General features: G+C 45.8%; 1 protein-coding gene across 2 annotated transcripts; it reads left to right on the plus strand.

Moving 5' to 3' along the window:
* Nucleotides 1-5,262: 5,262 nt before the first annotated feature.
* RHOB (ras homolog family member B) lies at nucleotides 5,263-7,885 on the plus strand. 2 transcript variants are annotated; one of them, XM_034766581.1, is made up of 2 exons: nucleotides 5,263-5,957; nucleotides 6,076-6,341. In XM_034766581.1, exons 1-2 carry the CDS (start codon nucleotides 5,797-5,799, stop codon nucleotides 6,197-6,199), a joined length of 285 nt encoding a protein of 94 aa, XP_034622472.1. In that variant the 5' UTR covers nucleotides 5,263-5,796; the 3' UTR covers nucleotides 6,200-6,341. The 2 variants fall into 2 exon arrangements, with proteins under 2 accessions (XP_034622472.1, XP_034622471.1); XM_034766580.1 differs by having other exon boundaries at nucleotides 5,263-7,885.
* The last annotated feature ends 1,644 nt before the right edge of the window (nucleotides 7,886-9,529 follow it).

The following is a 9,529-nucleotide window of genomic DNA, read 5'->3' on the forward strand; positions in this document are numbered from 1 at the left end:
TAAGCACCAAGGAAGACAATTCATTGCAGGTACCACATAGCTGTTCTAGAAGCCTCAGCTCAGAATCTAATTGCTTTTCTGGGTCTATGTCTTGACTTTAAGGTAATGTTTATGGACTGATGTCACTGCTGGTGTAAGTGAGCATGTTTCATTGAATGTGGCCCACTGGCCTTATGTTAAATTTGCATTTTTAAAGGTATAGTACCTTGACAGAAATTGCACTGATGCTGATGTTTTAATTGGAGACGGAAGCTCCAATTCTTGGACAAAATTCTTGGGCAAAAGTCTCAGTGCTCAGTGAGAATTTTACCCGAATAGATCCTATTCACTTGAATCATTGGTTATTGGTGAGTAACTCTGTTGACTTCTATGGACTTTCTCTTGAAAAGCAAATGAAATCAGAATCAGGCCCACTGACTTCAATGGGACTACTCATGTGAGTTAGGAGAGCAGAAGCTGGACTCAAATGAACACAGATAGCTCCCACTGGCATTTTGGGAGAAGAACAGACCCGTGTTCTTTTGAAATTAATAAGCAATACATTTTTATATTCCTCATTTCAGAGCACAGTTGATATGTCAAACATAACTAACCAGTCGGCTGCTTCCTTCACCCTAGTTAATTCATTTCTTTTTTTCTTTTTCTTTTTTTTACAAAATGATAAAATCTAATTTGAGCTATGTTTCTTCATGGAGTCCAAAAGCAAGTTAAAAATCACATCAACAACAATAAATCTTAAACTGAATACATAGAATTTGTGACTATTTTGTAAGTTTATTTCTTTCTGCCTCCCCAGATGCAAAAGTTCTGACTTACCAGAACAGACCATTAGGTTGGCCACATGGTGGCACTAACCTCCAGTGAAAAAAACAAACATAGTTTTTGTTCACATGTTCAAAGAGGTTCAAATAACTTGCAAACGGTAAAGGTAGATAATATGGTTTAAATTACACAGCAAATGAACTCGGACTATCTTTTAAAACAATACATAAAGTACTTGTTACAAAAAAAAAAAAAAACAATTATCTCCTTATAGTACAAGATACAAATGCTCCACTATTAGAAGGATCTGTCCTCATGAGAAGTGAGATCTTCTTTCTACAGAAATGGCTTATCTCTTGTCATGATGGAGAAAAAGTTAGCCCAGTGAGGGGATTCACAGGGACACCAACACCTTGAAATCTAACCAATTAAAAATTAAAAGTGTATCAGCTATTGTATCCCCCTGTAAAGTTTTGGAAATTTACAATCATGTTTTTCTGAGGGGGGGGGAAGGGGGGGCGCTTTCAGCTAGAAATGGGATTTTGAAGTGGTGATGTCCCTTTAATACCAACATGACCCCAATATCAGTCAAAGTGAGTACATGATTGTGCTCTGTATAGTTTTAATAGCTTTAATGTGAAAGATACTGCATCAATCACCACAAGAGGATTTACAGCCAGTTACAAAATAGGATTGCATAAATCAGAGGTGGAAATGATCTACTAAGTCACCAAATCCATCACCCTGCAAAGGCAAAGTATAGTCCCCTGACAGCGGGGGGAAACGGGAAAGAGAGAGATCCTTATAGAAGATTCATTTTATTCAAATCTATAGGATTAAATGAACCATAACCACATCTTTGGCCTACTGACAATACACTGCTGTAATAGTCTAAGGGAAGTACCCTGTCAAACCACCCTATATATGCAAGTGGCTACATACTTTTTGTAAAGTGTGATGTGAGGTCAGTGTATATGGAATTATGGCTTAGGAGTTATGTTCTAGTTACTAAGGTCTGTACAGGCTAGCAAAAGGGTATACTTTGGACCCAGTCCTGCAGTGGAAGTGTTTGTGAGTAGTCCAATTCCAGTCATTAGTCAATAGAATAAGTTAAGCCACTGTTTGCAGGAACAAGACCTTAAGGAGATACTCAATGAGCAGCAATAATAGCAGCAGAGGTACAGCACAGTAGATAGCAGCAGGGTACCCATCATGTTGTAAGATTTTAAAATGCATTGTTTTACTGTGTCCAGCATAGCTACCTATTTTAGGGTTTTCAATAGCTCCCGTCATCAAAATATTGATTAACTGAATCACTTGCTCCTTCCTTTTGTTTAACTTCCATATTAATTTATTGATTAACGTGCTTTACTAATCATCATCATCATCGTGTTCCTATTACACCTCTGGCGTTTAAGGCAGTGATGAAGCTCCTCCACTCCTGTCTGTTTCTGGCAAGTCTTTCAATGGTTCCCCAGCTGTGCCCCAGGTTTTTCAGCTCAGCTTCCACAGCTCTTCGCCATGTTGTTTTCGGGCGGCTTCGTTTTCACTTGCCTTCAGGTTTCCATCTTATTGCCACTCTGGTGATGGAATCAGTTTCCATCTGAAGCACATGACTGATCCATCTCCAACGCCTCTTGGCAATGATGGTGCTCAGATCTTCATTGCTGCACTGTGTCAATAGATCTTGGTTTGAGATTGTTCTGGGCCAAAAGATATGGAGGATTTTTCTGAGGCAGGTTATATGGAATAAAGACAGTTTGGACATGTCATACTCTCATTCCCCACTATAAAGTAGTGTTGAAAGTATGCAGCTCTGATAATTCTTGAGTTTGATTTTTGTGTTGCATTTTGATGATTTCCAGACTGTATTTAAGCGCTTGAAGGTGTTCTTGGCTTTATTGATTTTGTTCCAGATGTCCTGGCTTGTTCCACTGTCCTGGCTGATGGTGGTGCCCAAGTATGTGAATGTTTCTACATTGGCGAGAACATAACCCTCTATCCGTACTGGTGATGGTGAGGCAATATTAAAGGTCATGATATCTGTCTTATTGCGGTTGATTTTCAGTCCAATTTGCTGGCTGAATGCATTGAGTTGAGCTGTTTTTTCTTGTATATGGTGTTGGGTATATGATAGGAGTACGACATCATCTGCGAAGTCCAGGTCTTCAAGGGATGAGAAGAGTGTCCATGTAATGCCTCTTGGCATGTCTTCTGTTGTACGCCACATTACCTAGTCAATGGCAATGTTGAAGAGGATTGCAGACATGACACACCCCGACGCACTCCTGTTTTTGACTTCAAAATTGAGCTCACTGTGATCAACACTGCAGGTAACGCTGAAATAGAAGCTTTTGATGACGTTGATTATATGGAAAGGAATTCCATATGCCCGCAGAATGCTCCAAAGGCTGGTCCTGTGGATGGTATCAAAAGCCTTCTCAAAGTCTATGAAATTTATGTTGAGTTGTCATTGCCATTCTAAGCACTGATCTATTATGTTTCCTAGAATGAAGATCTGGTCTGTGTATCCACGACCTTTCCGAAAACCAGCTTGCTTTTTTCTGGGAACTCTATCAACTGTCTCTGATATATGCTGGACTATGACCTTACACAATACGTTGCTTGGCACAGATAAAAGTGTGATACCACACCAGTTATTATAATCACTGAGAGTTGCTTTCTTTGGTATCTTCACTACAACTCCATTATTCCACTCATCTGGCACTTTTTTCCTTTCCCAGACTGATGTAAATAGAGTGGCCAGGATAGATGCTGCTAATTTATTTTTTAAGGATTTGATGGCTTGAATGATCTCTTCCTTAGGGTATGTCTATACTTACGCGCTGGTTCGGCGGCAGGCAATCGAACTTTTGGGTTCGATTTATCGCGTCTTGTCTGGACGCGATAAATCGAACCCGGAAGTGCTCGCCGTCGATTCCGGTAATCCTGCTCGGCGAGAGGAGTACGCGGAGTCGACCGGGGAGCCTGCCTGCCGCGTCTGGACCGCGGTAAGTTCGAACTAAGGTACGTCGACTTCAGCTATGTTATTCACGTAGCTGAAGTTGCGTACCTTAGTTCGAATTGGGGGGGTTAGTGTAGACCAGGCCTTAGTTGCAGTGTCTGTGTTGATATCAAGATCTTCTTCTGCTTCCTAGATGTTTGCTTCCTCTTTATGTGGTTCCCGGTTCAGCAATTCTTTGAAATGTTCTGTCCAGTGCACATCTTGTTCTTTTTCGGTTGTTAGTAGGTGTCCTTGTTTGTTCCTGATGAGAGTGTTTGTTGGTGTATGCCGTTTACCACTGATAAGCCACGTCATTTTGTAGACTTACTAATATTACTATAAATTAAGATTCAGAGGGCAGTTCAATTAAAGTCTACTAGTTCTAGGATTTTATAATCCCTCCATGCAAATATTCCTTCTGGACTGAAACTTGGCATATGAGGATCTTAGACTAAAGGAAAAATTATCACTATATTTGAAGGGAGGAAGTGGATGGGTCCTGTTTTTATTATTAGTCAGTGATCTAAATGTAACTTTTTAAACTAACCCCTCTAAATAATCCCTGAGGACTCCAGTTCCATTTTGTCCAACCTTTAAAGACTTTCTGTTCTAGGCAGTGTGATTGCTTATTATTATTATTATTTGCTGGTCCCTGCAGTGGCCTCTTAAGACAGGTTTCACTGTTCACACACACAGAAGAATGAAAAATATTTTTAACTAGTCAGGGCTCTAAATGATGGAAACTGTGTGCACTGCACATCAATTAGCCATGTGCAATTCTGTCACAGATGGAGCATTTCATTACAGGTCAATGTTTGCACAGGGTAATAAGGCAAAACTGGGCATATGAAGTTGGTTACTTATTCCTAGGCAGGTTGTGTGGTGGGGAGCATGATGGAACAGTGATCCCTCCAGGGCTGGCTCCAGGCACCAGCGGAGGAAGCACGTGCCTGGGGCGGCACATGCTAAGGGGCTGCATTCCATCCATTCTTGGGGCGGCACAGTCCAGGCGCTAGCTTGAGCCATGTTCCGAGGGATCTACAGCACACGGCTGCTTGTGAAGGTCTGAGAAACACTGAGGTGGAGACACTGCAGTGGAGGGAGGCAGGGAAATATCTGTGCCATTCAGGAAAGTTTAAGGGGAATCAATCCTCCAGCTCCCAGGAAGCGGGACCCCTTCTGGGAAAAACACCGACGGCACCTGGCCCTGGGGAGAAGAGCAGAGACGGCCCCTTTAACGCCCTCCCGCTCCACCCTTCAGGACGGTGCAGTCCCTGCCCAGGTCCGAGGAGCAGCGCGCCCCAGTCCGGCCACTTGCAGCCAGCCAGCCGCCTCCCTCATTGCAGAGTGCCAGTCACTCCGGCCCGGCCCGGCCCCGCCTGCAGTGCCTGCAGCTCCCCACCAATGGCTGAGCGCCTTCAAAAAGATGACCTCACTCTTTGCCTTGCTATTGGCCGGCTATATTAAGAAAGTAGCCGGCCCCTTTAAATAGCAGCGCCCAGCGGCAGCCTGCAGCACTGGTGGAGCCAGACCGAGAGCGGTGGAAGGGTTGAGCGCTCGCTGTCCACGTCGCTCAAGCCCCTGCCCCACAAAATACACCTCAGGCTGCTTCAGGCGCGCGGCGGATCCGCAGCAGCGGGGGCAGGCGAGAGGCGCAAGCCGTACGGAGAGAGGAGACGGCGGGCTGCCTACGGAGAGCCCCGGCTGCGGGAGGCGGTGAGGAGAGCGAGCCCGGCAGCCTGCAGAACGGGGCGGTGCAGCGATCCCCCGCCTTCATCGCAGCCCGGCAGGGGAGAGCGCGGCAGTAACAAAGCCCCCGGGGAGGAGACAGCCGGTGTGCAGCGATCCCGCTCCATCCCCAGCTCGCGTGGTGCGAGAGAGACCCCCCACCTCCCGGCTCGCCTCGCCCATCCCCGCTCGCCACGGTGCCCTGTAGACAGCGAGAGGGAGGCGGAGGAAGGGGGGCGGGCGGCGAAGAAGGCGCTTCCAGCATCCTGCTGCACCACAAGGCGAGCTTGGCGAGCCTGGCCATGGCCGCGATCCGCAAGAAGCTGGTGGTGGTGGGGGACGGGGCGTGCGGCAAGACCTGCCTGCTGATCGTCTTCAGCAAGGACGAGTTCCCCGAGGTCTACGTGCCCACCGTCTTCGAGAACTACGTGGCGGACATCGAGGTGGACAGCAAGCAGGTGGAGCTGGCCCTGTGGGACACGGCCGGCCAGGAGGACTACGACCGCCTGCGGCCGCTCTCCTACCCGGACACCGACGTGATCCTCATGTGCTTCTCGGTGGACAGCCCGGACTCGCTGGAGAACATCCCGGAGAAGTGGGTGCCCGAGGTCAAGCACTTCTGCCCCAACGTGCCCATCATCCTGGTGGCCAACAAGAAGGACCTGCGCAATGACGAGCACGTCCGCAACGAGCTGGCCCGCATGAAGCAGGAGCCCGTGCGCACCGAGGACGGCCGGGCCATGTCCGTCCGCATCCAGGCCTACGACTACCTGGAGTGCTCGGCCAAGACCAAGGAAGGGGTCCGCGAGGTCTTCGAGACGGCCACCCGCGCCGCCCTGCAGAAGCGCTACGGCGCCCCGAGCGGCTGCCTCAACTGCTGCAAGGTGCTATAGGGCGCGCCGTGGGGCTGCCTTGGGGTCACTCGCCCGCCGGGACCGGGGGGACGCTGCACTGGGGGGTTTGCCCCTGCTAGGAGCCGCGCACTGGAGGTGAAGCGGGGAGACCCACGCGCTTAGCCCAGGGAGCGTGCGGGGAACAGAGAGCTCCGGAGCGGGAGGGCGCCTGCATGCCCTGAGACTTGGGGGAGGCGCCCATCGTCCAGAGACCAAGGCTGCTCCCACCCCCTGCAAACCAATGGCTCATGGACTGTGAAACGCAGCCACTGCTGCTGAGATTTAGGCGGGGGGGGAATGAACCCAGCTCCTCTCCCTGCTCTCTAGCTGGGGTTATTAACCCAGCATTTACTGCACCAAGACAATCTCCTTTGTGAGAGGGGATCAATGCACATGAGACACTCGGAAAAGACTTCCTCCTTCCTGTATGTGCGCTCTTCCTATCCCAGGCCCTGAGTGCTTTGGGGTGGGGACTGCATTTCTCAGACTTCCTGCAGTACCTCCCATGGGGCAGATTTCCTGGACTGAGCTGACCGCCCATGTACCTGCTGTGTAACATAGTTCTTTGAGGACTTGGATCCAAAGGGGCATCAGGGAAGGGTGGGTTATCCAGTGTGTATATACCTAAATGTTATTTCAGTTTGAACTGGGATACTGAAAGGTGTGTTTATTATTTAAAGTAAACTGGGGAGTGGGTGCCAAACTACTCAACCCAGCTTGAATTTCAGTCATTGAAAGGAACAGACGCCCTTCCCCAACACAGTCAAGAACGACTAAAGCCTGCTGTTTAAAGAGCTGAACTGACTCCAGTTGTAGAAGTCACCCAGCTGAACTGGAAAAGATTGATCTACCCTAGACATCCATCTCCTGATGGCAGTCCCAGCAGGATGGGAAAGGGTGGGGAGAAGCCCAATGTTGCCATGTATTATCTTGGTGTCTGCTCCTTCAGTTACAGTTGTCTTCTGCAATTGTGTTGCTTCGGTTAATTTAAAAAATACCATTTTCCAATGAGAACTTACTTTGCACAACTAGGTGTTAACTCTTTAATTTTAACACTTGTCAAATGCATATAACACTGTAGCATTATGAACACTTTTGACATAGTAACCTCATCTGTTTTGGATTTCTTTAAAAAATGTCAAATGAAATAAAACCACTGTATTTCTTTGAAAAGTGAGTGGAAACACTGGCTCCTTCCTCTCCCCTCCCAGAGCAGTTTAAAGTATTTGGGTTTATTTAAAATTTATTTTTACAGGGCAGCCATTAAACCTGTGCTTCTCTGGTTCAGAGAACAAACCTATCCATCTATTTTTGTCCTTTTATGAGGTATTTTGGTTTCTCTTTTTGACAGTGGTACTGACAGTTTGTTTAGGGTTTTTGTTTTTTAATGAACTGACATGGCAAAAGCAATGAGACTTATATGATGTTTACATAAAGTTATATAAGCTGTGTATGCAGTTTTTTTATGTAAAGTATTAAAAGACTCTATGACACTCATGAGAAGTTTCTTGTGGTTCAATGAGTTGCCTGAACAAAGCTGAAGTTACTATCTGCATATAGTGACTGCATACAGTGACTAACCTCACAGATAAAATTTGGGATGAGTGGGGTTTGATATGTATGGTCTTTTGAAGCCGAGTTCTGTAATAAGTGTATTTTCTGCAACATTGGGTATCCTTTTCGGGGGAGCTTTCCAGAGACATCAGCTTCTGCAATAGGGAGACCAAATTCTCTGAGGTCAGGTTGTGGGAGGGAAGTGTTGTTCCTATATGGAGTGTTTTTGTTTTTGTGTTGTCTGTGATATGTCACCTTCATTTCCTCAGTAAGTAACCAGTTCAGAAGCACAAAACTCCTTTGTCCTGCAGCAGGGCGGGGTCAGTGACTATCCCCACTTGCCTCCTAATGTTGTTTTTCCATAGGTTGCCCTTAACTGCTGAATTACTCTCCTGCATAACACATCTGGGCTACAGGCTTCACTTGCTTACAGCCCAAAAAGGGAGGGGACACTCTTGCACCAGAGCAGCCCAGTAAAGATCCCTTTTTTTCAAAGCAAGTTTTTAGTCTCTGATCCTCCTGTATGATTGAGGGGGTGGACCTAATTCACTTTCTGCGAGTAAATGCCCATCTTTATTTTCTTTCTCTCTTGGCTTGGTTCACCTGGGATTTTTCTTTGACAGGTACTATGTTCTACTGTTCAAATAAAAATGGCACTAGGTGGGGTGACAACACCTGCAACTATAGAACATATTCAAATTTTATTTATTTTAGGGGAATCCTTCCTGAGTGATAACTAGATAGGTACAAAATATTGATTCATCCTAATGCAATGCAGTACATGCCTTGCTGATTCACACACAAAATTATAAACCCTCTTGTCATTTTAGCAAAAACTTTGAGTCCTGAAGAGCGGTCTCATCATATTAAGATTATATTGATCTGATTCTCCTCTTAAACCAGTTTTATACCAGTGTAACCCCCTTGACTTCTGCAGAATTAGTGTAAATCAGCAGTAACAAGTGACTGGAGAATCAGGCCCTTCACTTTACACAGAATCTGAACATTTGCTAGTACCGTCTGGATTATAAACAAAGTAATGACAATTGTCAAACACCTTTTGTAGCGCTTGCTTTGTTTCAGCAGAGAAGACTGCATCCCATGGAACTCAATGGGCATTTTGCCATTGATTTAAATAGGAGCAGGGTTGGGCTCTTTGTTCTGCTGATTAGGAATTCAATCAGTAGACAGACCGGAAAAATACCTCATATTACATTTAAACTAGTGTGTGTGTGTTTTATTGAATTTAAAAAAAAAAAATGTCCTTAGTGAATGTAATTGCTTCTAATGGTTTTCAGTGGAAAATACTGGCATTTTTAATTCAGCCAAAAATAATTGGCCAGGATTTTTCAGAAATAACTAATGATTTTGGATGCTTCAATTTTTGGGCTTCAAATTTTAGACACTCTAAGGGGGGGGGGGAGACTTTTATGGAGGAATGCTCATCACTTTCTAAAAATCAGGCCCTCTTAAAGTATGTTAATTTTAGCACCCAAAACCTCAGGTACCCAAAAAATCACTAGTCCCTTTTTGCAAATCTCCTGCATTGTGCTTAAGGGGTTATTGGCAGAGACTATTTCTGCAAAAG

The sequence above is a fragment of the Trachemys scripta genome, chromosome 3, assembly GCF_013100865.1.
Source record: "Trachemys scripta elegans isolate TJP31775 chromosome 3, CAS_Tse_1.0, whole genome shotgun sequence".
In the NCBI taxonomy this organism is placed as follows: Eukaryota; Metazoa; Chordata; order Testudines; family Emydidae; genus Trachemys; species Trachemys scripta.